This window comes from Oratosquilla oratoria, chromosome 17, assembly GCF_046742065.1.
Source record: "Oratosquilla oratoria isolate Oo_2021 chromosome 17, ASM4674206v1, whole genome shotgun sequence".
NCBI lineage: Eukaryota > Metazoa > Arthropoda > Malacostraca > Stomatopoda > Squillidae > Oratosquilla > Oratosquilla oratoria.
Genome location: NC_134793.1, coordinates 27,682,232 through 27,709,484, shown reverse-complemented (window position 1 = coordinate 27,709,484; position 27,253 = coordinate 27,682,232). Strand labels below are relative to the sequence as shown.

Here is a 27,253-nt window from a genome sequence, read left to right as displayed (position 1 = left end):
CCAATGTATGGGATAAGGGGAAAATGCTGAAGGCAGTCAATTTTTTTTATATAAGTCGTAGACCTTGTGTGAATGTAAGCTGCCTGGCCCCTATTATTAGTAATTGTTCTGGATCCCAGAAGGTCTCCAAAATGTCTTTTTTAATGTGTATTCCATTGGATATTGTATTTCAGAATTGGAAGAACTTAATGACAGTTTATTAGGCTCACCCCAGAAGTTCAAGCCAGCCATTGTCAATAAAAGTGTGTTTTCAACCTCAAATTCCATTCCTATCTTTAAGGTAAGTCATTTGAACATTTTTCCCTGTGGTGGGGGAAAAGAATACTGCCACCAAGTATTTCCACTTGGATCGTAAGAGGCGAGAAAAAAGGACGGGGATTGGGACTAGTCATCCTTCTCCTTGTAGCCCCATAGGGGACATTCCTAAAAAAAGTAAAGGCATAAGAGGGTCTAGGAGTTTTCTGACCAGCACCCTAAGGTTTGGGTCTTTTAACCCCTTCCATACGGTGCCGCACACGTAGGCGTCATGGACTTAGATCTCGGTGGCAGCAGCCAATGCCAGCCGTACGACGTGTCGTAATAATACTCGCATCATGAAATATAGTCACCGCTTATATCGATCGTTCTCTCTTCACCCGTGAATTTTGATAACCATAGAAAATGCGATTACAAAAGAATTAGAAAGAATGTCATTATGGAGGGGCGACTACAATAAATATAATCAAGACGCTGATATGGCAGCCTCGCGAATACACTCGCTCCCCATGACGCCTACGTGTGCGGCACCGTATGGAAGGGGTTAATGTGCGTGGATGTGGTACAGATGAGAGTAAAAGGGAAGAGATAGTATGTTTGTGAGAAGAAAGATGGATGTGTTGGCTTTGAGTGAAACCAAGTTGAGAAGGAAGGGCGAGTGTAAGTTTGGGAGTGTAAGTGGCAGGTTATCAGGAGTGAAGAGAGGGCGAGGGAGGGAAGGGGTGGCTATACTAGTAAGTGAAGCGATAGGTAAATATGTAGTGGAGTGGAAGGAGGTTTCCTCAAGGATAATGTGGATGAAGGTGAAACTGGGAAAGGAGATGTGGGTTTTTGTAAGTGCATATGGGCCTGGTAGTGAGAAGAGTGTAGAAGAAAGGGAGGCTTTTTGGATAGATTTAAATGAGTGCATAGAGGGATTAGGGAGAAATGTCAATGTAATAGTACTGGGAGACCTTAATGCTAGGGTAGGAAATGATCCAATTGATGGAGTGGTTGGGAAATGTGGAGTTCCAGGAAAGAATCGTAGTGGAGAGTTGATGGTGGAGATGTGTCTAGAAAGAGAGTTGATGATAGCAAATACAGTGTTTCGGAAGAAAGTCAAGCATAAGTACACATGGGAGAGGGTGGTGGATGGAAGGGTGGAAGATAGAGCGTTGATGGATTATGTAGTGGTAAATAGGATTATGATAGGAAGAGTTAAGGATGTACATGTGCTAAGGGGAGAGGGTGGGGGAATATCAGATAATTTTTTGGTGGAAGGTAAGTTGAGAGTGGAGGATAGATGGAGAAAGAGGAAAGGGACAAAAAGTAGGGAGGTGCTTAGAGTGAACTCTTTAAATGAAAAGGAAAAGGAGAAGGAGTACAAGAAGAAGCTGAAGGAGGAGTGGGAGGGAGTGAAGGATAGAGTAGAGCTAGGTGTGGAGGAGGAATGGGGATGGTTCAAGGAGGGAGCCACAAAGTGTGCAAAGATGGTGTGTAGAACAAGAAGGACAGGAGGAAATAGAAGGAAGGGTATTAAATGGTGGGATGAGGACACAAAGAAGGTTGTAGAAGAGAAGAAGCGAGCTTTCACAGATTGGTTACAAAATAGGACGAGGGAGTCATATGAGAGGTACAAAGAAAAGAAAAGAGAAGTAAAACAAAAGGTAAAGGAGGCAAAGAGGAGAGCAGATGTGAAATGGGGTAAGAGTATGACAGAAAAAATTGAAAGTAATAAAAAGATGTTTTGGAAAGATTAAGAGAGGAAGAGGAAGCGAATCAAGTAGACAAGAAAAGGTAAAAGGTGCAGATGGAGAGATGATAATGGAAGAGAAGGCAGGAAGGGAAAGATGGGCAGAATATTTTAGGGAGTTGATGATAGCAAATGCAGTGTTTCGGAAGAAAGTCAAGCATAAGTACACATGGGAGAGGGTGGTGGATGGAAGGGTGGTAGATAGAGCGTTAATGGATTATGTAGTGGTAAATAGGATTATGATAGGAAGAGTTAAGGATGTACATGTGCTAAGGGGAGAGGGTGGGGGAATATCAGATTATTTTTTGGTGGAAGGTAAGTTGAGAGTGGAGGATAGATGGAGAAAGAGGAAAGGGACAAAAGGTAGGGAGGTGCTTAGAGTGAACTCTTTAAATGAAAAGGAGAAGGAGTACAAGAAGAAGCTGAAGGAGGAGTGGGAGGGAGTGAAGGATAGAGTAGAGCTAGGAGTGGAGGAGGAATGGGGATGGTTCAAGGAGGGAGTCACAAAGTGTGCAAGGATGGTGTGTGGAACAAGAAGGATAGGAGGAAATAGAAGGAAGGGTAGTGAATGGTGGGATGAGGACACAAAGAAGGTTGTAGAAGAGAAGAAGCGAGCTTTCACAGATTGGTTACAAAATAGGACGAGGGAGTCATATGAGAGGTACAAAGAAAAGAAAAGAGAAGTAAAACAAAAGGTAAAGGAGGCAAAGAGGAGAGCAGATGTGAAATGGGGTAAGAGTATGACAGAAAATTTTGAAAGTAATAAAAAGATGTTTTGGAAAGAAGTTAAAAGAGGAAGAGGAGGCGAATCAAGTAGAGAAGAAAAGGTAAAAGGTGCAGATGGAGAGATGATAATGGAAGAGAAGGCAGTAAGGGAAAGATGGGCAGAATATTTTAGGGAGTTGCTAAATGTGAAGGAGGATAGGGAGGGAAAGGTAGCTGCAGTGGGAAATGCTAAGAAAATGACTGTGATGAGTGAGGAAAATGAAGGAGAAATAAGGAAGGATGAAGTGAAGACAGTTGTTAAGATGATGAAAGCAGGTAAGGCACCTGGTCTGGATGGATGCCATGCAGAATGTCTAAAAAAAAAGGAGGTACAGTGATGGTGGACTGCCTGGTGAGGTTATTTAATGTTTGCTGGAGAGAGGGTAGAGTGCCGGAGGACTGGAGGAGTGCCTGTATAGTTTCACTTTACAAGGGAAAAGGGGACAAGTGTGAATGTAGTAGTTTGAGAGGGATTAGCTTGTTAAGTGTAGTTGGGAAGGCTTATGGGAGGATCTTGATTGAGAGGATTAGGAGAGGAACAGAGGGAGTAACTGGTGAGGAACAGTGTGGATTTAGGACAAGTAGAGGTTGTGTAGATCAGATCTTTGTGATAAGACAGATATGTGAGAAAGCTATAGGAAAGGGGAAGGATGTTTTTTGGGCTTTTATGGATCTGGAAAAAGCTTATGATAAGGTAGACAGAAAGGCACTGTGGGAGGTTTTGCAGATATATGGGATAGGAGGAAAGCTTCTAGGAGCTGTCAAGAGTTTTTATGAGAGTAGTAGAGCTTGTGTCAGGATTAGAAATGGAGAGAGTGAGTGGTTCGAGGTAAAGGTGGGACTTCGTCAAGGATGCGTTATGTTGCCCTGGCTGTTCAACTTGTACATGGATGGGGTAGTGCGAGAGGTAAATGCAAGGGTAGTGGGTCAGGGATTGGAGATGGTTAAAGAAAATGGAGAAAAGTGGGAGGTGAGCCAGTTGTTGTTTGCGGACGACACTGCACTTGTAGCAGGATCGGAGGAGGGATTGAGGAAGTTGGTGACAGAGTTTGGGAGAGTATGCGATAGAAGAAAGCTAAAGATAAATGTGGGTAAAAGTAAGGTGATGAGATGTTCAAGGGGTGAAAGTGGCAGTAGACTGGAAGTGAGCATAAAGGGAGAGCGACTGGAGGAAGTGGATAGTTTTAGATACTTGGGTGCAAATGTGGCAGGAAAAGGTGGAGTGAAGGTGGAGGTAGAATGTAGATTGAGAGAAGCAAGTAAATGCCTTGGTGGATTGAAGAGTGTAATGAGGAATAGACATTTGGGAATGGATGCTAAGAGGAGACTATATGAAGGAGTGATTGTGCCAACAGCACTGTATGGGGCAGAAACATGGAACATAAGAGAGGAAGAGAGAAGGAGTTTGAATGTGTTTGAGATGAGGTGTCTGAGAAGTATGATAGGGGTTACTAGGCTAGATAGAGTGAGGAATGAGGAGGTGAGGAGGAGAACATGGGTGGAAAGGTAGTTGGGAGATAGGGTTGATGAAAGAATATTAGGATGGTTTGGACACATGGAAAGAATGAGTGAAGAAAGACTAGTAAAAGAGGTATGGAAGGCAGATGTGGAGGGAGTGAACATGAAGGGACGTCCTAGAAATTAAGACAAGGAGGAGTTGAATACACAGAGGAAATAGAAATGGCAGAAATTATGATCAAGCATTTTAAATCGGTGTTTACAAGGGAGAACATACAACCTGAAGAGATCGAATGGAAACAGAAAGTCCCCCCTATGAAAGAAATAGAAGTAACAAAGAATGAAATAATGAAACACTTGAGTAATCTTGATGTCAGAAAATTGCATGGACCAGATGAAATAGCAAACTAGATTTTGAAAGAATGTTGGAATGAACTGGCAGACAAAATACAGCATAATAAATAGTTCCTTGAAAGAAGGAAAAGTTTCAGAAGATTGGAAAAAAGCAAATATAGTACCTATATATAAAGAGGGAAATAAAGAAGACCCTACCAACTATAGACCAGTCTCTCTTACAAGTACAATAGCAAAAATTTGTGAAGGAATTGTCAAAAGTAGATGGGTAAAATATTTAGAAAAAATGTGCTAAATCCAAGGCAATTTGGATTCCGACTAGGACGATCATGCGTCACCAATTTAACCCCTTCCATACGGTGCCGCACACGTAGGCGTCATGAGGAGCAAGTGGATTCGCGACGCTGCCATATCGGCGTCTTGATTATATTTATTGTAGTCGCCCCTGTGTTTTTACATTCTCCCAAATGCGCCCTGAATCCCATTCTCTGTGGTTTTCAAAATTCGCGGGTGAAAGAGAGAACGATCGATATAAGCGGTGACTATATTTTATGATGCGAGTATTATTACGACACGTCATACGGCTGGCATTGGCTGCTGCCCGCGAGATTTAAGTCCCGTACTGAAGTGGTTGATATGTTTCTATTCAAGGCTAATAGATATAATACAAGAAAGAGATGCATGGGCTGATTGTGCATTTCTAGACCTAAGAAAAGCTTTTGACAAAGTACCACATAAGAAGTTGCTTAAGAAATTAGAAACTGAAGGAGGAATACAGGGCAAACTGCTTAAATGGATGGAAGACTTTTTCAAGAAAAAAAAATGAGAGTAGTGATAAGAGACAAACACTCAAAATGGGATGAAGTAATAAGTGGTGTTCCACAAGGAACAGTTCTGGCCCCAATAATGTTTGCTATATGTATTAATGATATGGATGAAGAAATTGAAAGTTATATGAGCTTCTTTGCAAATGATGCAAAACTATTAAAAAAAGTGAACACGGAAGAAGATTGTGAGTCACTACAGAGTGATCTAAATAAAGTATGGGAATGGAGTAAGAAGTGGGAGATGGAGTTCAACACTAAAAAGTGTAGTATAATGGAATTTGGAAAAAGCAAAAACAGAATAACAGGATCATATAAATTGGGAGAAGAAGGAATAAAAAAGTAGAAAATGAGAAGGACCTGGGAGTCATTGTTATGAATAATATGTCACCTGAGAAACATATAAATAAGATTTTTGGAGAAACTTATAATTTAATAAGAACAATCAAAGTGGCATTTACATACCTGGATGAAGAAATGGTGAAGAAAATTCTAATCACTCTGATAAGACCAAGATTGGAATATGCAGCAACGATGTGGTCACCAAGTACAAAAAAATGTATAAAAAAACTTGAAAGAATACAAAGAGCAATTACAAAATTGGCACCGACACTCTCAAAACTATCATATGAAGAGAGACTAGTAAAACTTGAGCTACAGACACTAGAGCAAAGAAGAGAGAGAGGAGATTTGATAGCTATTTACAGAATCATGAAAGACATAGAAATTATTGATAGAGAGAATCTGATAAAATGGGATGATAGAAATACAAGAGGACATGGAAAGAAAATCAAGAAAGACAGCTATAGAAGAGATCTGAAAAAGAACAGCTTTCCTCACAGAGTAATAGACAGTTGGAACAAGTTAGATGAGAAAGTGGTGTGTGCATAAACAATACATGAATTTAAAAATAGTTTAGACAAAATGAGATATGAAGATGGGACACTACGAGCATAGCTCCCGTTCCCGTAAAATATAACTAGGTAAATAGGATGAGGTGGATGGATGGGGTGAAGGGGGCTTTGGGGACGAGGGGAATGTCTGTTGAGGAAGGACAGGAGAGGACAGAAGACGGGTGAATGGAGAATGGTTGTATATGGAAGATGTTGTGATGCATGGGGGGTGAGGTAGTGTGTGTGAGCAAAATTTTGACGCAGCTCGAAGGGATTTCTCCCTGTCCTCTCCTTTATATGGGGGGACGGAGAGGGGGGGTCGCCGATTTAATGAAGTGGCCTTGCTATGGATGTGCTGTGTCTTGTGACACTGCTTCTGACCCAGGGCAGTGGACAGGGTGCAGGGATGACCCATCATCCAGGAGGTGCTAGGATAAGAGGGAGGGTGGAGGGGTGTGGAGTGTATTCAGGGATGGAATGGGTGGGAGTGATTTTATGCCTTTTCCTTTTTTGGCTACCTCCCTTGTAAGGGGGAAAAAGCCTTGGTATATGTATTTATGTATGTATGTCTGGGCTCATGTATTTGTTTTTATTTAGTTTATTCTTTTTGCATTCTCTTAGGTGGATGAAGAAGAATTTGTAAATGAGGCAGAAGCAATTGCTGCTCACTTGGAAGAATTGGAAAATGTGAGACTTCAAGAGTCACAACAGGGAAATTTTACCTATAAGAGGCTGACCCTGGGGAAGGTTAAAATGCTCGGTAAGATGGGTACTTAATTGATGTTTTGGAGGACTGAGACACATAGGTTTTCATAGGGTCATTAAAAAAAAATCACAAACTGTAAGTATTTAGATTTTAATTATGTTGTTCCTATTATACTTTCATTTATTATTATTATTATTTTTTCTTTTTGCTTCCTTTATCTTATGCTTAACTTCCTTTCTCTTTACTTTGTACCTCTCATACGATTCCCTCATCCTAGTTTGTAACCAATCTATGAACGACACTGCGCTTGTAGCAGGATCAGAGGAGGGATTGAGGAAGTTAGTGACAGAGTTTGAGAAGGTGTGTGAAAGAAGGAAGCTGAAGATAAATGTGGGCAAAAGTAAGGTGATGAGATGTACAAGAGGAGAGAGTGACAGTAGGCTGGAAGTGAGCATTAAGGGTGAGAAACTGGAGGAAGTGGATAGTTTCAGATACTTGGGTGTGAATGTGACAGGAAAGGGAGTAGTGGGGGTGGATAGAATGTAGATTGAGAGAAGCAAGTAAATGCCTTGGTGGATTAAAAAGTGTAATGAGAAATAGACATCTGGGAATGGATGCTAAGAGGAGGTTATATGAAGGAGTGATTGTGCCAACAGCAATGTACGGGGCAGAAACATGGAACATGAGAGAGGAAGAGAGGAGTTTAAATGTGTTTGAGATGAAATGTCTGAGAAGTATGATAGGGCTTACTAGGCTAGATAGAGTGAGAAATGAGGAGGTGAGGAGGAGAACGGGTGGAAAGGGAGCTGGGAGATAGGGTTGATGAAAGAGTATTTGGATGGTTTGGACACATGGAAAGAATGAGTGAAGAAAGATTAGTAAAAGAAGTGTGGAAGGAGTGAATATGAGGGGATATCCTAGGATGAGATGAATGGATGGGGTGAAAGGGGCTCTACAAAAGAGAGGAATGTCTGTGGAGGAAGGACAGGAGAGGACAGAAGATAGGGGTGAATTGAGAAGGGTTGTGTATAGATGAGGCTGTGATGCATGAGGAGGAGTGGGTGGGGGATGGGGGGTGAGGAAGTATGTATGAGAAAAAATTTGACGCAGCCCGAAGGGATTTCTCCCAGTCTTCTCTTTTTCTGCATGAGGGGACGGAGAGGGGGGAGTTGCCGAATTTATGAAGCAGCCTTGCTGTGGATGTGCTGTGTCTTGCGACACTGCTTCTAACCCAGGGTAGTGGACAGGGTGCAGGGATGACCTGCCATCCAGGAGGTGCCAAGATAGGAAGGAGGGTGGAGGGGAGTGGAATATATAGGAAATGAAATGGGTGGGAGTGATTTCTATGCCTTTTTCTTTTTGGCTACCCCCGTGTAATGGGGAAAAAGCCTTTGGTATATGTATGTATTTTTCCTTTTTATTGCTATGTATAATATATATATATACATATATCTTTTTATATATATTTTTATTGTTTCTTCAAGGTTTATGTGGATGAAGGGAGATGTGGGTTTTTATAAGTGTGTATGGGCCTGGTAGTGAGAAGAATGTAGAGGAAAGGGAGGCTTTTTGGATGGATATAAATGAGTGCATAGAGGGATTAGGGAGAAATGTCAATGTGGTTGTATTTGGAGACCTTAATGTTTGGGTAGGAAATGAACCAATAGATGGAGTGGTTGGGAAGTATGGAGTTCTTCCTACTCTTCTCTTGGTTACCACTGTATAGTCCATTAAGGCCCTATCGACCATCCTGTCGCATGTGTACTTATCCTTGACCTTCTTCCTAAACACTATTTTCTATCAGCAACTCTAGACACATCTCCACCATTAACTCTCCACTACAATTTTTTCCTGAACTCCACACTTCCCAACCAATCTGTCTAGTGATTCATCTCCTACCTTAGCATTGAGATCTCTCAATACCACTACATTGCCATTTCTCCCTAAACCTATGCACTCATTTAAGTCTATCCAAAAAGCCTCCTTTTCCTTATCTCACTACCAGGCCCACATGCACTTATAAAGACCCACATCTACCTTACTAGTATAGCCACCCATTCTCTCTCTTGTCCTCTCTTCACTCCTGACAATCCCCCAACTACACTCTCAAACTCAAACTCGCCCCTCCCTTTCAACTTAGTATTACTCAATGCCAAATCATCCATCTTTCTTCTCACAAACATACAGCTTCTCTTCCCTTTTACTCACATCTGTATCACATCCACACACATTAAAAGACCCAAACTTTAGGGTTCTGTTTGGAAAACTCCTCCCAGACCCTCTAATGCCTTTGCTTTGTATTGTAGATATTGGAAGTCTGGATGAGGAGGAGGAGGATTTTCTCACCTCAATCCCTTTCTCTCCATCGTCACCACCACCATCTCCTTCACCACCACCACCATCTCCTTCACCACCATCAGATCTTCAAAGTTACAAGGTATTTTAGATAATGATTGGAATAATTTTTGTTTTATTTTATTTACTTAAACCTGATCTCCCATTATCCAACAAAGTCACTTAGTCAATCTGTTGTCCCTAGTCTCTCTTGCAGAAGACCAACAGCCTTTGGGCAGGACCACAAGTCACTTGGAAGATATAGTGTTTTATTGTCTAGGGATTGTTAGTGGGCCATGCTGTCATGTCCAGCTTTCAAACAGCTGCACAAATGGACGAGAAGACGTAGAATTCACACAGGCCTTTATGGGCTGAATAAGAGAAAAAAAAAAACATGAATACTATAATGATCATATATGCCTTAAGCTGACTTTTGAATGTATGCTGCATACATATAATTTGCAGTCTTTTGTAGCATTTATTAGTTTCCTAATTTATACGATAAATCAGTCTATCATCTTATTTTTCTCTCTTCTCCTTTCTCTTCCCTTCCCTTTCCCCTTCTTCACCTTTCTTAGTTCCTACTCTTCCTCTTTCTTCATCCTTCCACCCTTGTCTCCCCCCTCACCTTCCCCAAGTGTGTGTGTGTGTGTTTCTCTCTCTGATGGAATAATTCTGGATATTATATATATATATATATTTATTTATTTTATTTATTTATTTATTGTCCACTAATTTCTTTTTCTCACTGCAGGCAATAGCAAAGACAGTTCAGTTGAATGAAAGAAAATATGAAAAATTAGCAAATCTCAATTCAACTTTTGATAGAGATAAAGATTCGAAAAGTTGTGAACTGTCTCAATCAGCAAGGCCACAGAAGGCAAACCCACAGGCAGCATCTGAGGCCTTCAATATAACCTTCCAGAATTTAGAGCCCCCAACCAAAAGGGAGAATTTGCAGGATCAACTCAAAAGGAAAAGTGTGGTAGAAAAATTGAATTCAACTTTTGATCAAGAAGAGTATACCAGAACTGTAAGAATCAAGGAATGTTATCCTGGTAATGAAGGCATCATTGCCAATTCCACTTTTGACAAGATTGATGTGCCAAAGGCAGAGGCCAGTGGAACACATAACAAGGTTGATGTACCAGATGCAGAGGCTAACAGAACATTTGACAAGATTGATGGACCAAATACGTCTATCCCTCAAGCTGCCAATTCCACTTTTGACAAGATTGTTGTGCTGAAGGCAGAGACCAGTGGAACATGTAACAAGGTTGATGCACCAAATGCAAAGGTTAACAGAACATTTGACAAGATTGATGTACCAAATGCAGAGGCTAACGGAACATTTGACAAGATTGAGGTACCTCAGGAAGTGGCTAATGGAACATTTGACATAGATGATGAGCCTCGTCAAACTAAAGCAGCACCTATCTTTAGTGAAACGCCTACAAAGGGGATGGTAAACATTATGGATGCATCTCAGGATGAATTAGATGCAAATTTTTGTTCAACACCAAATAAAGGATCAAATTACCAGCCCATCAATTCTACACCAGTTGCATTGCCAAGTTTGGTAAGCATAGTTCATGATGTTAACTAGAAATTCCTTATTACATTGATGATTGCAGAAAAATAATGAATTTTTTTTTAGTGTTAGTCAAATCTTTAAGTTGCTCTTGTAGTAATTTTTTATTTATTTTATGAGTCATCTCCCTTGCTTTATGTATGTCAGTTTATCCTTTTTCTTGCAATAATTCTAATTCCTGTAATTTTCACTTCTACTTCCTTTCCTCTTGTTATCATTGCCTCTGCACCGTCTTTTGTTTTGAATTTCCAAGTTTCCTTTTATAATCATACATACCTACATGTGTAATAAAACCACTTGGAAAATAAAATTAAAGGTGACCGAACGTTTTCGTCTATTTAAAACATTTTCAAAGGTCTTTTGAAAATGTCTTAGATAAATGAAAACGTTTGGTCACCTTTCATTTTATTTTCCAAGTGGTTTTATTACACATTTTGTGAATCACATGTTTTTGTGATTTATTCGCACATACATATACCAAAGGCTTTTTTACTCCTTATAAGGGAGGTAGCCAAAAAATAAAGGCATAAAAACCACTCCCACCCATTCCATCCCCATCATACTCCACTCCCCTCCACCCTCTTCCCTCCCTTTTATCTTGGCACCTCTTGGATGACGGGCCAACCCTACACCTCGCCCACCGCCCTGGGCCACAAGCAACGTCACAAGACAGAGCACATCCACAGCAAGGCTGCCTTATCAGATTGGTGACCCCCCTCCATCCCCTCCATACCCTCCATCCCCTCATGCAGAAAAGAAGACTGGGAGAAATCCTTTCGGGCTGTGCCAAATTATTTCTTACCCACACTCCCTCACCCCCCACCTCCCACCCACTCCACCTCATGCATCACACATCCATACACAACCACCCTCCACTCAACCCCACCCTCTGTCCCCTTCCATCTCTCTTCAACAGACACCCCCCTCCCAAAGCTCCCTTTACCCCATCCATCCATCCATCTCATCCTAGATCACCCCCTCATGTTCATTCCCTCCACATCTGCCCCCCACACTTCCCCCACCAGCTGTTCCCCACCCATTCCCTCCACGTGTCCAAACCATCCCAACACTTCCTCATCCACCCCATCTCCCAACTCCCCCTCCACCCCCACTCTCCTACTCGCCTCCTCACCTCTGTTTGATGTCAGTAGTTATTTATTTGTATGATTTTATGTACTTCTGTTACTATTTTTATGGCTCTTTATTTTATTTATTGCAGGTGACCAAAGATCCTCGGAAATCATTCCTACATCGTCTCTCTTGCAACATCAGAAACCAGGCATCCAAAGAAGGTAAGCTGTTTAATGTTTTTTTATGATGATTATTTATTTCAGAAAGCTCTTATTCTTCCTCCTGTAGATCAGATGTGGAAAATGTTTCAAAATATGCTTACATTCATACTTACATCCCATTTAAGGACAGATGCCCCCCCCCCCCCCAAATCAGGCTTGTCCAAAATGGTTTGACAAAGAAACTGAAAAAAGTATTGCTAAAAAGAGACAGGCTTATAAGAAATACAAGTGCTTGGGTGCACTTAATGACTATCAAAGTTATGTAATAATACAGGGAGATAAAAAAAAAGACAATAAAAAATGAAAATGACAATAAAAAATGAATATCACTGATAAATCCAAAGAGAATCCCAAAGAATTCTATAGTTACATTAGAGATAAAAAGGTTATTAGGAGTCACATTGGCCCACTATTATCTGCTGATGGTGAACTTGAATATTCAAATGAAGGAATGTGTGATATTTTAAACAACAATTTTAGCTCGGTATTTGTAAACAAAACACCTCAAAGTGAACTCCAAACTGAAACCTGTGCAAAGTCTAGGGTGAACTTATATATATATATATATACCAAGGCTTCTTCCCCCTAACAAGGGAGGTAGCCAAAAAGAAAAGGCATAAAATCATTCCCACCCATTCCATCCCTAAATACACTCCACTCCCTTCCACCCTCCCTCCCATCTTAGCACCTCCCGGATGATGGGTCATCCCTGCACCTTGTCCACTGCCCTGGGTCAGAGGCAGTATCGCAAGGCACAGCACATCCACAGCAAGGCCGCTTCATCAAATCGGCGACCCCCCTCTCCATCCCCCCCATGCATAAAAGGAGAAAACGGGGAGAAATCCCTTCGAGCTGCGTCAAATTTTGCTCACACATACTACCTCACCCCCCATCCCCCCACCCATTCCACCTCATGCATCACAACTTCATCTATATACAACCATTCTCCATTCACCCCTGTCTTCTGTCCTCTCCTGTACTTCCTCAACAGACATTCCCTTCTTCCCCTAAGTCCCTTTCACCCTATCCATCCATCTCATCCTAGGACGTCCCCTCATGTACACCCCCTCCACATCTACTTTCCATACCTCTTTTATTAGTCTTTCTTCACTCATTCTTTCCATGTGTCCAAACTATCCTAATACTCTTTCATCAACCCTATCTCCCAACTCCCTTCCCACCCCTGTTCTCCTCCTCACCTCCTCATTTCTCACTCTATCCAGTCTAGTAACCCCCATCATACTTCTCAGACTCATCTCAAACACATTCAAACTTCTTCTCTCTCGGAACTGCTCGGACAGACAGTCTAGGGAGCGACAACAACAACAATCTTCTTTCTTCCTCTCTTATGTTCCATGTTTCTGCCCCATACAGTGCTGTTGGCACAATCACTCCTTCATACAGTCTCCTCTTAGCATCCATTCCCAAATGTCTATTCCTCATTACATTTTTTAATCCACCAAGGCATTTACTTGCTTCTCTCAATCTACATTCTACCTCCACCTCCACTCCACCTTTTCCTGCCACATTTGCACCCAAGTATCTAAAACTATCCACTTCCTCCAGTCGCTCTCCCTTAATGCTCACTTCCAGTCTACTGCCACTTTCACCCCTTGTACATCTCATCACCTTACTTTTACCCACATTTATCTTCAGCTTTCTTCTATCACACACACTCTCAAACTCTCACCAACTTCCTCAATCCCTCCTCCGATCCTGCCACAAGTGCAGTGTCGTCCGCAAACAACAGCTGGCTCACCTCCCACTTTTCTCCATTTTCTTTAACCATCTCGAATCCCTGACCCACCACCCTTGCATTTACCTCTCGCACCACTCCATCCATGTACAAGTTGAACAGCCAGGGTGACATAACACATCCCTGATGAAGTCCCACCTTTACATAGTTAATAAAACACCAGGGCCAGATGGTTGGCATCCAAGAATCTTAAAGGAAATGAAAAATGAGATTGTTTTTCCATTAGCAATTATTTTCAAGAAATGCATCATATCCGGAGATGTCCCAAGAGAATGGAAGCTAGCTAATGTTACTCCCATATTCAAAAAAGGTGACAAAAAGAAATCAAATAACTACAGGCCTATAAGTTTGACTTCAGTCATAGGAAAAATGATGGAAACTATTATCAGAGATGCTATCGAACATCATTTAGAAAGTAACTGTGATAAATGATAGCCAGCGTGGATTCAGACGGAAACATTCTTGCATGACTAACTTACTCGAATTCTACAACACAGTCATCTCAAATTATGACAAAAGAAACAATATAGATTTATGGCTGATGTCACACGGGCGGTCTACCCGCCTGACCGCGGCGGGTGAGACGCATTTCCCCACTTGAAACCGCCGCGGCCAGCCCACCTGGCTATGTCAGACGAGAGGTTTACCAGTGTTTTACATAGGAATCAATATAAAGCGGTTCCGCGGCGGCTGACCCGCTTTGCACCCGCGGCGGCCAACCCGCTTGTCTGACAGGGCCTTAATATATCTAGACTTTTGCAAAAGCTTTTGATACCCTCCCCCACGAAAGGCTACTTACTTAATTAGCTTCACATGGAATAAGTGGCACCCTATTAAGTTGGACTAATAATTGGTTGAATGATCGAAAACAGAGAGTTGTTTTAAATTAAAAACTTGTAGATGGAAAAATATTATGAGTGGAGTTCCACAGGGTTCTATTCTTGGGCCACTTCTATTCATAGTATAAATAAATGATATAGACCATGGACTAAAATCTATTGTCTCCAAATTTGCTGATGATACAAAATTGTGTGGAATGGCAAATGATCACTTAAATCAATTAGATATTCAAGAAGATTTAGATAAATTACAGCAGTGGTCTGTAAAGTGGCTAATAAAATTTAACACAAATAAATGCAAGGTTATGCATATAGGTAAAAATAATAGTATGATTACAAGTTGTTTGGAAATTCATTAACAAAAATGGATACCATAGTGAAAAGGATCTCGACATAATTATCAGTAACGATCTCAAATCAAAGCAGTGTATTTCAGCCTCTGAGAAAGCAAATAGGATTCTAGGACTGATTACACAATCTTTTAACTTCAAAAGTCCATCACTCATTAACAAGCTATATAAATCATAAGTTCGTCCACATTTGAAATATGCTGTTTCTGTATGGTCACTGAATCTCGTTAAAGACATTGACAAATTGGAAGAAGTGGAACATAAGAGAAGAAGAGAGAAGGAGTTTGAATGTGTTTGAGATGAGGTGTCTGAGAAGTATGGTGGGGGTTACTAGGCTAGATAGAGTGAGAAATGAGGAGGTGAGGAGGAGAACAGGGGTGAAAAAGGATTTGGGAGAGAGGGTTGATTAAAGAATATTAGGATGGTTTGGACACATGGAAAGAATGAGTGAAGAAAGACTAGTAAAAGAGGTATGGAAGGCAGATGTGGAGGGAGTGAACATGAGGGGACGTCCTAGGATGAGGTGGATGGATGGGGTGAAGGGGGCTTTGGGGAAGAGGGGAATGTCTGTTGAGGAAGGAAGGGAGAGAACGGAAGACAGAGGTGAGTGGAGAATGGTTGTATATGGATGATGTTGTGACTGCATGGGGAGAAATGGGCGGGGGGTGGGGTAGTGTGTGTGAGTGAGTTTTGACGCAGCGCGAAGGGATTTCTCCCCGTCCTCTCCTTATATGCAAGGGGGGACGGAGAGGGGGGTCGCCGCTTAAATGAAGCGGCCTTGCTGTGGATGTGCTGTGTCCTGCGACACTGCTTCTGACCCAGGGCGGTGGGCAGGGTGCAGGGATGACCCGTCATCCAGGAGGTGCTCAGATGAGAGGAAGGGTGGGAGGGGTGTGGAGTGTATTTAGGGATGAAATGGGTGGGAGTGTTTTTATGCCTTTCCCTTTTTGGCTACCTCCCTTGGAAGGGGGAAAAAGCCTTGGTATATGTATGTATGTACAATAGTGAACCACAAAACTGATTCCAAATATCAAAAATAAATAATGTGAAAATCAACTAAAACATATGAATCTGTTTTCCCTAAAAAAGTGTAGACTCAGAGGTGACTTGATACAGGTCTTTAAGATTCTAAAGGGAATTGACAACATCAAAAGTGACAAAATTTTCACACTGAATGAAAATTCGACAAGAAATAAGTCTCAAACTGTCAGAAAATAGATTTAATTTGGAAGTGTGTAGAAACAACTTTGCCAACTGTGTAGTTAATACAGTCAAACCTCGGTTATCGAACGCTTCTGTTCTCGACCAAATCGGTTTTCGACCAAAAAGTTCGAGAATTTTACGTCTCAGAACTCGACCAAATTTCGGCTCTCGAACAAACCGAAAGAAGCCGAGCGTACCCGAACGCGGCTCACTCGCGAGCCGAGAGAACTCGAACGCTAAGGACGCTTCCTCCGTAGCGCATTTGCGATCAAAGTTCATTCCGAGCAGACGTGTTCGTTCTTATTTACGTAAATCTGACTTTTTTCATCTTTGCATCGTGTATTAGCCCCTAATCATGGGTCCAAAGAAAGCAAGTTCAAGTGGTGAAGAAAAGAGGAAAGTAGTGCGCAAAACTATTGAATTTAAAAAAGAATTAATAGCGAAATATGAATCTGGCGTTCGTGTGTCTGCGTTGGCTAAGGAGTTTGGGATGGCGAAATCGACGATAAGCACCATCCTAAAAAATAAAGACCAGGTTAAAGCAAGTGATGTGGCTAAAGGATCAAGTGTTTTTAGCAAACAAAGGCCACAGGTATTGGAGGAAGTGGAGAAACTTTTGCTGATTTTCGTAAATGAGAAACAGTTAGCAGGTGATACTCTTAGTGAAGATGCAATTTGTGCCAAAGCAAGACAATTGTATGAAGATTTGATAAAAAAAGATCCTAGCATTATTCCGGAAGGGTTTGATTTTAAAGCAAGCAGAGGGTGGTTTGAAAAGTTTAAGAAAAGAAGTGGGATACACTCCATTGTTCGTCATGGGGAAGCAGCAAGTGCAGTTTATGGTGTAAAATAGTAAAAGAAAAAAATTAGAAAAAGTTGTTTTTTTAGACTTGGAACGGATTAAAATTATTTACATTGATTATAATGGGAAAAATTGTTTCGGTTTTCGAACAAATCGCTTTTCGAACAGCCTTCTCGAACGGATTATGTTCGAAAACCGAGGTTTGACTGTACATACATATACCAAAAGCTTTTTTCCCCCTTATAAGGGAGGTAGCCAAAAAACAAAGGCATAAAAACCACTCCTATCCATTCCATCCCTATCACATTCCACTCACCTCCATCCTCCTCCCTCCCTCTTATCTTGGCACCTCCTGGATGACAGGTCATCCCTGCATACTGTCCACTGCCCTGGGTCAGAAGCAGTGCCACAAGACACAGCACATCCACAGCAAGGCTGCTTCATTAAATCGGTGACCCTCCCTCTCCTGCAGAGGCATTGCAATGTAGTTCAGTTCAAAGCTTTAAGATTCGTTTAGATATACATATAAGCAAGATGCTGTAATGACTGCCATTTATTTTATATTGTTTATTTGTTTGCCAGCCATGGCTACGGTTTTTCCACTTGGTGAAACTATGAGTTTTTCCATTTGAGTTGTAAAAGGCGACTAAAAGGGGACAGAGGATTGAACTAAGCATCTTGCTCTCTGTAGTCCCAAAGGGGACATTCTTAAAAGAAAAGCAAAGGCATAAAAGGATCTGGGAGTAATTTTCCAACCAGAACCCTAAGGTTTGGATCTTTACACCACTTCAGTATGACTCAAATTCTCGTGTGCAGCATCAGCTGTTATGTACTTTGCATCACACTACTCGTATTATAAAATATAAAGTCACTGCTGTATTACTCGTTCTCTTTTACTCCGAGTAATAATAAACACAGAAAACGTGATCAAACCAGTTCACAGATTCTGGGGGTAACTCATGTACAACTACAAAAAATATATATATAATCAAGACACTGACACATCCTTGTGTACCCACTCGTGCCTTTATAACAAGAACATCAGTATTACATTTTGTAACTTCTCATTCTTTTGGCTCTTTTGAAAACAGATTCTTGTGATGAACAGGGAGAAGATTCTGGCAAAGAACAGCATGAAATGGAAGGAAAAACTGCCCAACATCAGCCTGCTATTCTAAGTAAGTACAAAAGAATTGCATTGTCTGTGATGTGGAGAAAGAATGATGTAGCATTCACAGCCTTGTGAAAGACAGTTTACAAAGTTGATAGATAAGGAGAGTATTGGGATGTATGGAATGAGAAGAAAACTGTTTAGGGCAATTGAGTACAGTATGTGAACCAAGTACAAACTGGATTTAGTTTATATATCAGAGGAAATGGAGAGATGAGCTCATAGATCAGTTTACTTTGCCATCAAAGTTTAAGCTTCCAATTGAATAGTAACTGAATTGAAATCCCAGAGCTGGACACAAAAATTGGAGCTGATAATAAGGCTTCATACATATTTATATATGCTTGCATTGTCAGGCTTGCCCAGTACCTTAACCACTTCAATACGAGTCACATTCTTGCACTCAATATCAGATATGTATGATGATTTGATGGTGCATCTTAATACTCACCTTATAAAATATAAAATCACTGCTGATTTATGTGTTCTCTTTCACTCTGAGTAATGATAAACACAGAAAAGGTGATCAAGCCAGTTCACAGAATTTGGGGGGCACTCAGGTACAACTACAAAATAGATATAATCAGAATGCCAACACCAACATCCTCGTATATCCACTCATGCCTCATGATGCCTACATAGGTGTCACCATATGGAAAAGGTTAATCAGTCCAATACCTTCCTGTAACATGTACAAATTAATTAACCCTTCATGAAAGGCTTATATAAATCCACTCAAACATGCCTTGACGTGCCTGGGTGCAGGTGGCCATGCATGTATATATATGGGTCCATATTTACCTAGTTGTATTTTGCGGGAGAAGAGCTATGCTCGTAGGGACCCGCAGTTGTATCTTTCCGCATCCAGTTCTTTCTTAACCTCTTCAGTACGGGCCTTAAATCTCGCGGGCAGCAGCCGATGCCAGCCGTACGACGTGTCGTAATAATACTCGCATCATAAAATAAAGTCACCGCTTATATCGATCGTTCTCTCTTTCACCCGTGAATTTTAATAACCATAGAAAATGTGATTACATGCAGTTTAGAGAGAATGTCATTATGGAGGGGCAACTACAATAAATATAATCAAGACGCCGATATGGCAGCCTCGCGTATCCACTTGCTCCTCATGACGCCTACGTATGCGGCACCGTATGGAAGGGGTTAAAGTCGTGTATAGTTTTAGCATTCAATGTTTTCTCTTTCAATTTATTCTATGTATCTATCACTCTATGTGGAAAACCATTCTTTTTCAGATCTCTTCTGTAACTGCCCTTCCTAAGTTTCTTCTTGTGTCCCCATGTATTTCTTCTGTCCCATTTAAGTAGATCATCCCTGTCAAGGATTTCCATCCCTGACATAATTCTATAGATGGATATCAAATCACCTTTCTCTTCTTTACTCCAGAGTTAATAAGTTTAGTTTGTCCAGTCTTTGTTTGTATGTCAACATGCTGAGTGTTGGTGCCATCTTTGTTAGTGCTTTTTTAATTCTTTCCTTTTTTTTTTTTTTTTTTTTCACCAGAGCCATTTTTTTAACCACTTCAGTACGGGACTTAAATCTCGCGGGCAGCAGCCAATGCCAGCCGTATGACGTGTTGTAATAATATTCGCATCATAAAATATAGTTGCCGCTTATATCGATCGTTCTCTCTTTCACCCGCGAATTTTGAAAACCACAGAGAATGGGATTCAGGGCGCATTTGGGAGAATGTAAAAACACAGGGGCGACTACAATAAATATAATCAAGACGCCGATATGGCAGCGTCGCGAATCCACTTGCTCCTCATGACGCCTACGTGTGCGGCACCGTATGGAAGGGGTTAATTACCAGAGCCATGTTTTTGCAGGTTCGATTTCCTTCAAACTATTGGAAGGCTAACTCATTACTCATGTCAGAGCGAGTTTGCATATGTACAGTGTACGTATACATGCGGTGATGTGGTATTGGGTATGGTGCATTGTACATGTAGTCAGCGCGTTGATTGGGCAGCTAGCTGCATGCAACCAATGAACTTCCCTGCATACATGTACCATGCAATTCGCAACTAGCGACATTATGTAGCACGATAGTCGTGTAGAGTCTAATCAACATGTACTAGTATATGCGCGCATGCAGCTGATACGAAGCTAGGCTAGGTAAGCCATTGATTTCTAGCAGCTATACCGCGTACGCATATGTACATACATCAAAAAATTAAAGTTGATTGATGTGTTGCATTTATGATATCGATCGATAATGCAATGATTGATCACGGGTAAGTTGTGTTTGCTCTGATCCTTTCATCAATGGTGATGGGATTCAGGGATTGTCAAATGATGGATAATGCATGAAAAACGTTGAATCTTGCCGCAGGAGCGATTTTTTTGTGGGGGATCGCTCCTGCTATTGGATTTGCGAGAGCGACATTGGAACTTTCCCAAGCAAAATCGCTCGTTGCTCCTGTGTTTTTTTTTTTTTTTTTGCTGGGTATAGCTCACTGGAGCTGCTGAAAGCTACACCCACCAACCAATCAAAGGAAAACAGCTACATACCCACTGTGGCTGTACCCAGTAGGGGGAGGGTAGTGTGTAGGCAATGAACTTTGTCTTACCAGCCCTTACATGGGGAAGATGTGCATTACTATAATAGCTATATTTTGAATGAAGAAAACATGCAAAAGCATTTTGCTGGAAAAAATACATGTAAGAAGTATGCATGGTGTGGTGAGCACAGAGGGGAGATTGAGGCTGAGGCCTATTTATACTTAGCGCTGCTGGGCGCAAAGGGGTTAACATTTATACCATTACCTGTTATGTGAGGTGGTCAGATATTATAAACTATGATGGGGATTTAAGACTATATATCCTCCAGACATTAGTGCCCAAGTCTACTTAGCTTCCATACTCTGCACTGAAGTTTAATAAGCACAATGAAATGTTAAAGAATTTCCTGGTGCTAGTTTGTTTTGTGAGGGTTATAAAAATCTAAAAATAGACAATTGTAAAAAAGATATATATAATATATGTATATGTATAAAGCTTAGTTTTCATATAGAAAGTTTGACTAATTCCTGCAAAACTTGTTAAGGTAATTCTAGGTAAATACCTTATTAAAGTCTTACAATGGATGGGGAAGGTTAGGGAGTATGTATGAATGATATTTTGACGCAGCCTGAAGGGATTACTCCCCGTCTTCTCTTTTTCTGCATGAGGGGATGGAGAGGGGATCTCTCCAGTTAAATGAAGAGGCTTTGCTGTGGATGTGCTTTGTCTTGGTACATTGCTTCTGACCCAGGGCAGTTGCTGAGACGCAGGGATGATCCATCATCCAGGAGGAACCAAGAAAAGAGGGAGGGAGGAGTGGTGAATGGGAGTGGAGTATGTGGGAATGAAATAGGTGGTAGTGGATTTATGCCTTTTAACTTTGACTACTTCCTTTGTAAGGAGGAAAAAGCTGTTGTTATATGTATGTATTATATCTTTGATTGTATGTGCCCACAGGTCAACTAGGTAGTGTCACCCAAGGTGAAGTGGCTAACCGATTACTTAAGATGCGTCGAGGACCCCTTCGCTCTCTTCATGGGCCCCTTAAGGTTATGCACAAAGGTAATGTTTGTTACCTGACACTTTTAGATTTTATTGCATCATTGATACAATGTACAGTACTTAATATTATCTGATCATCATTCTTTAAGAACTCAAATTATAATAATGACTTCCAATAAGTAAATAGATAGGAAATATATTTGTCTATAATTAATTGATGAATTAATTGTTGCCTCAAGTTTCAGTAGTTTCACCCATAAGCCCACAGTTGCCGGCAGTGGTCCTCGGAACCTCCCACAGATCTCTATGGGAAGAAACCTTGGATTGTTGTCTGTTTTATATCAATGTGGCACTGCTTCTGTGTTACTGACTGAAAGTGTTAGTGAGAGGAAAGCAGTTGCCACTTGTCAAGTCTCCATGTGTGAAAAAGTGTTAGAAAACAGTTGAAATTGACAGAGATTTTGGGCCCAGTTCAAAGACTGAGTGTCAGCTCCTCAGAACTGTACCTCCTGATGGAGGTGAGAGGGTTGACAGGTTCTGAAAATTAGTAACTTTTCTGTCCACCTTGCATCATTTCTTGATCAATTTACAACTTCTTCTTTGAATGTATATATATATATATATATATATACATATATATATATATATATATATATACATATACATACATATATATATATATACATATATATATATACATATATATATACTGTATATATACATACATATATATATATATACATATATATTACATATATATATATATATATATACATATATATACATATATACATATATATATATACATATACATTATATATATATATATATAAATATATATATATATATACATATATATATATATATACATATATATATATACATATATATACATATTTATATGGAAATAAACTCATCTGCTGGAGTTCGAACCCCCGTCAGAGTGGATTGCTTCATATAAGGCGAAGATCGTACCGCCTGTGCCACCGCCTTATATGAAGCAATCCGCTCTGGCGGGGGTTCGAATCCCAGCAGATGAGTTTATTTCCAATTGTCAAAATGACACAAATATATATATATATATTAAATGTGTTTGAGATGAAATGCCTGATAAGTATGGTAGGGGTTACTAGGCTGGATAGAGTGAAAAATGAGGTGAGGAGGAGAGCGGGGGTGGAAAAGGAGTTGGGATATAGGGTGGTTGAAAGAGTGTTGGGATGGTTTGGACACATGGAAAGAATGAATAAAGAAAAATTAGTAAAAGAGGTGTGGAGGGCAGAGGTGGAAGGAGTGAACATGAGGGGGTGACAAAGGATGAGATGGATGAATGGGGAAGGGCATTGTGAAAGAGGGGAGTGTCTGTTGAGGAAGGAATGGATATGAATAAGACAGAAGATAGAGGTGAGTGGATAATGGTTGTGTATGGATGATGCTGTGATGCATAGAAGGGAGTTGGGGAGGGGTGAGGGAGTATGTGTGTGTGATATTTTTATGCAGCCTGAAGGGATTTCTCCCCATCTCTTTTTATGCACAAGGGGACGGGAGGGGGGTCTCCAATTAAATGAGCCAATACTCCATCTGGGGTATTGGCTGCATGTTGTTATGGCAAAGTAGCATGCAATTGATACTTTAGGGTTTATAAGGCATGCACCTACAGACCAGAGCCACACATCAATGTGTCCGTGATAGAGGAGGACTCTGCTCACAGAGAAATGATGAAAGTTTTATTATACTGCTACTGTCCCTCCATTATGCTGTCCCCCAACCCCTTGTTGCTGTCCTTTACCATTTCTCTGAATTTCGTTTCCTTGTTTCGCCTACCCTGTGGTGGGGGGAAAAGAATGCTGCCACCAAGTATTCCTACTTGGATTGTAAGAGGTGAGAAAAACAAGACTGGGATTGGGACCAGGCATCCTTCTCCCTATAGCCCCACAGGGGACATTCCTAAAAAAAGTAAAGGCATAAGAGGGTCTAGGAGTTTTCCAACCAGCACCCTAAGGTTTGGGTCTTTTAATGTGCGTGGATGTGGTACAGATGAGAGTAAAAGGGAAGAGATAGGTAGTATGTTTGTGAGAAGAAAGGTGGATGTGTTGGCTTTGAGTGAAACTAAGTTGAGAGGGAAGGGTGAGTGTGAGTTTGGGAGTGTAGTTGGGAGGTCTCAGGAGTGAAGAGAGGGTGAGGTAGAGAAGGGGTGGCTATACTAGTAAGTGAAGAGATAGGTAAAGGTGTAGTTCAGTGGAAGGAGGTTTCTTCAAGGATGATGTGGATGAAGGTGAAACTGGGAAAGGAGATGTGGGTTTTTGTAAGTGCATATGGGCCTGGTAGTGAGAAGAGTAGAAGAAAGGGAGGCTTTTTGGATAGATTTAAATGAGTGCATAGAGGGATTAGGGAGGAACGTCAATGTAGTAGTAGTATTGGAAGACCTTAATGCTAGGGTAGGAAATGAACCAATTGACGGAATGGTTGGGAAATGTGGAGTTCCAGGAAAGAATCATAGTGGAGAGTCGATGGTGGAGATGTGTCTAGAAAGAGAATTGATGATAGCAAACACAGTGTTTCGGAAGAAAGTCAAGCATAAGTACACATGGGAGAGGGTGGTGGATGGGTAGTAGATAGAGCATTAATGGATCATGTAGTGGTAGATAGGAGTATAATAGGAAGAGTTAAGGATGTACATGTGCTAAGGGGAGAGGGTGGGGGAATATCAGATAATTTTTTGGTGGAAGGTAAGTTGAGAGTGGAGGATAGATGGAGAAAGAGGAAAAGGACAAAAGGTAGGGAGGTGCTTACAGTGAACTCTTTAAATGAAAAGGAAAAAGAGAAGGAGTACAAGAAGAAGCTGAGAGAGTAGTGGGAAGGAGTGAGGGATAGAGTAGAGCTAGGAGTGCAGGAGGAATGGGTATGGTTCAAAGAGGGAGTCAAAGTGTGCAAAGATGATGTGTAGAACAAGTAGGATGGGAGGAAATAGAAGGAAGGATAGTGAATGGTGGAATGAGGAAACAAAGAAGGTTGTAGAAGAGAAGAAGCGAGGTTTCACAGACTGGTTACAAAATAGGACAAGGGAGTCATATGAGAGGTACAAAGAAAAGAAAAGAGAAGTAAAGCACAAGGTAAAGGAGGCAAAGAGGAGAGCAGATGTGAAATGGGGTAAGAGTATGACAAAATTTTGAAAGTAATAAGATGTTTTGGAAAGAAATTAAGAGAGGAAGAGGAGGCAAATCAAGTAGAGAAGAAAAGGTAAAAGGTGCAGATGGAGAGATGATAATGGAAGAGAAAGTAGTAAGGGGAAGATGGACAGAGTATTTTAGGGAGTTGCTAAATGTGAAGGAGGATAGGGAGGGAAAGATAGTTGCAGTGGGAAGTGCTAAGAAAATGAGAGTGATGAGTGAGGAAAATGGAGGAGAAATAAGGAAGGATGAAGTGAAGGCAGTTATTAAGATAATTAGAGCAGGTAAGGCACCTGATCTGGATGGATGCCAAGTAGAATGTTTAAAAAAAAAAGGAGATACAGTGATGATGGACTGGTTGGTGAGGTTATTTAATGTTTGCTGGAGAGAGGGTAGAGTGCCGGAGGACTGGAGGAGTGCCTGTATAGTTCCACTTTACAAGGGAAAGGGGGATAAGTGTGAGTGTAGTAGTTTCAGAGGGATTAGCCTGTTAACCTCTTCACTCTGGGGCACATCGCACGTCTGGCAGCATTAGCTGCCCGACGTGCGATGTTGCATCATAATAATCGCATTATAAAAAATAAAGTCAGTGCTCAATCGTTCATTCTCTTTCACCCATGTATTTTGATAACCATAGAAAATATGATGAAGCCAGTTTAGAGAGAATGGAGGTTACGTAGGTACGACTACAATAAATATAATCAAGATGCCGACGTCGGCATCATCGCGTACCCACTTGCTCCTCATGCCGCCTACGTAGGTGTCACCGTATGGAAGTGGTTAAGTGTAGTTGGGAAGGCTTATGGGAGGATCCTGATTGAGAGGATTAGGAGGGCCATTGTTCAAAGTAGAGGGCTTGACCTGAGATACCAGCATCTATTGTTCCTCAAATGGGTGTTGCCAAGAAAATATGGTGAGCTTGGTCACTGAACAATGAACCATGCCTTGGGAGATGGTACTTGTCGCCGAGAGTATCATGTTGTAGCATATGTGTATTTACCTAGTTGTATTATAAGGGGAAGGGAGCTATGCTCGTGGTGACCCGTCTTTGTATCTTTCAGCATCAAGTTTTTTCTTAAAATCTTGAATAGTATTTGCACACACTATTTCTTTATCTAAGTTATTCCAGGTATCCTGCACTCTGTGTGGGAAGCTATTCTTTTTCCGATATCTTCTATAGTTATCCTTTTTGAGTTTCTTTTCATGACCTCTTGTTTCTCCATTGTCATTTTTTAGTAAATCATTCCTATCAAGGATTTCCATTCCTTTCATGATTCTAAATATAGTCAATAGATCACCTCTTTCTCTTCTCTGCTTCAGTGTTGGTAGTTCCAATTTTGATCATCTTTGTTCATATGATAGTTTGGAAAGAGCTGGTGCCAACTTTGTCAATGTCTGTATTCTTTCTAGTTTCCTTACATTCTTTTTAGTACTGGATGACCATAGTGTCACTGCGTATTCCAGTTTTGGTCTAATCAATATAACTAATATTTTTTTTAATCAATTCTTCATCCAATTACTCAAATGCCACTTTCATTGACCTTAATAGGTTGAAGGTTTCTCCGACTATTTTGTTTATATGTTTATCCAGTGTCATGTCTTTGCTGATTATTACTCCAAGGTCCCTTTCCGAGTGCACTTTCTTGATTTCTTCCTCACCATTTTTTTTTTTTTTTTTTTTTTTTTCCATACATACATATAGCAAGGCTTTTTCCCCCTTACAAGGGAGGTAGCCAAAACGGAAAAGGTATAAAATCATTCCCACCCATTCTATCCCTGAATACACTCCACACCCCTCCACCCTCCCTCTTATCTTAGCACCTCCTGGATGACGGGTCATCCCTGCACCTTGCACAGCACATCCACAGCAAGGCTGCTTCATTAAATCAGGGAACCCCCCCCCCCTCTCTGTCCCCCCATGCATAAAAGGAGAAGATGGGGAGAAATCCCTTCGGGCTGCGTCAAATTTTGCTCACACATACTACCTCACTCCCCATCCCCCTGCCTACCTTCCCTGTGGTGGGGGAAAAGAATACTGCCACCAAGTATTTCCACTTGGATCGTAAGAGGCGAGAAGAAAGGGACGGGGATTGAGACTAGGCATCCTTCTCCTTGTAGCCCGACAGGGGACATTCCTAAAAAAAAAAAAATAATAATAAATAAATAAATAGATTCTGTTTTTCTTTTTCCAAACTCCATTATGCTACATTTCTTGATATTGAAGTTCACTTTT

General features: G+C 41.0%; 1 protein-coding gene across 1 annotated transcript in view; it reads left to right on the top strand.

Annotated features, from left to right (window-relative positions):
- LOC143034556 (uncharacterized) overlaps positions 1 to 27,253 on the top strand; it is an 87,442-nt gene that overhangs the window by 44,620 nt on the left and 15,569 nt on the right. The window contains exons 8-14 of the mRNA XM_076200778.1: positions 174 to 280; positions 6,903 to 7,041; positions 9,294 to 9,424; positions 10,076 to 10,900; positions 12,132 to 12,204; positions 18,246 to 18,332; positions 21,809 to 21,913. Of these exons, the coding sequence (XP_076056893.1) occupies positions 174 to 280; positions 6,903 to 7,041; positions 9,294 to 9,424; positions 10,076 to 10,900; positions 12,132 to 12,204; positions 18,246 to 18,332; positions 21,809 to 21,913 (1,467 nt within the window). The remainder of the gene's footprint in view (positions 1 to 173; positions 281 to 6,902; positions 7,042 to 9,293; positions 9,425 to 10,075; positions 10,901 to 12,131; positions 12,205 to 18,245; positions 18,333 to 21,808; positions 21,914 to 27,253) is intronic.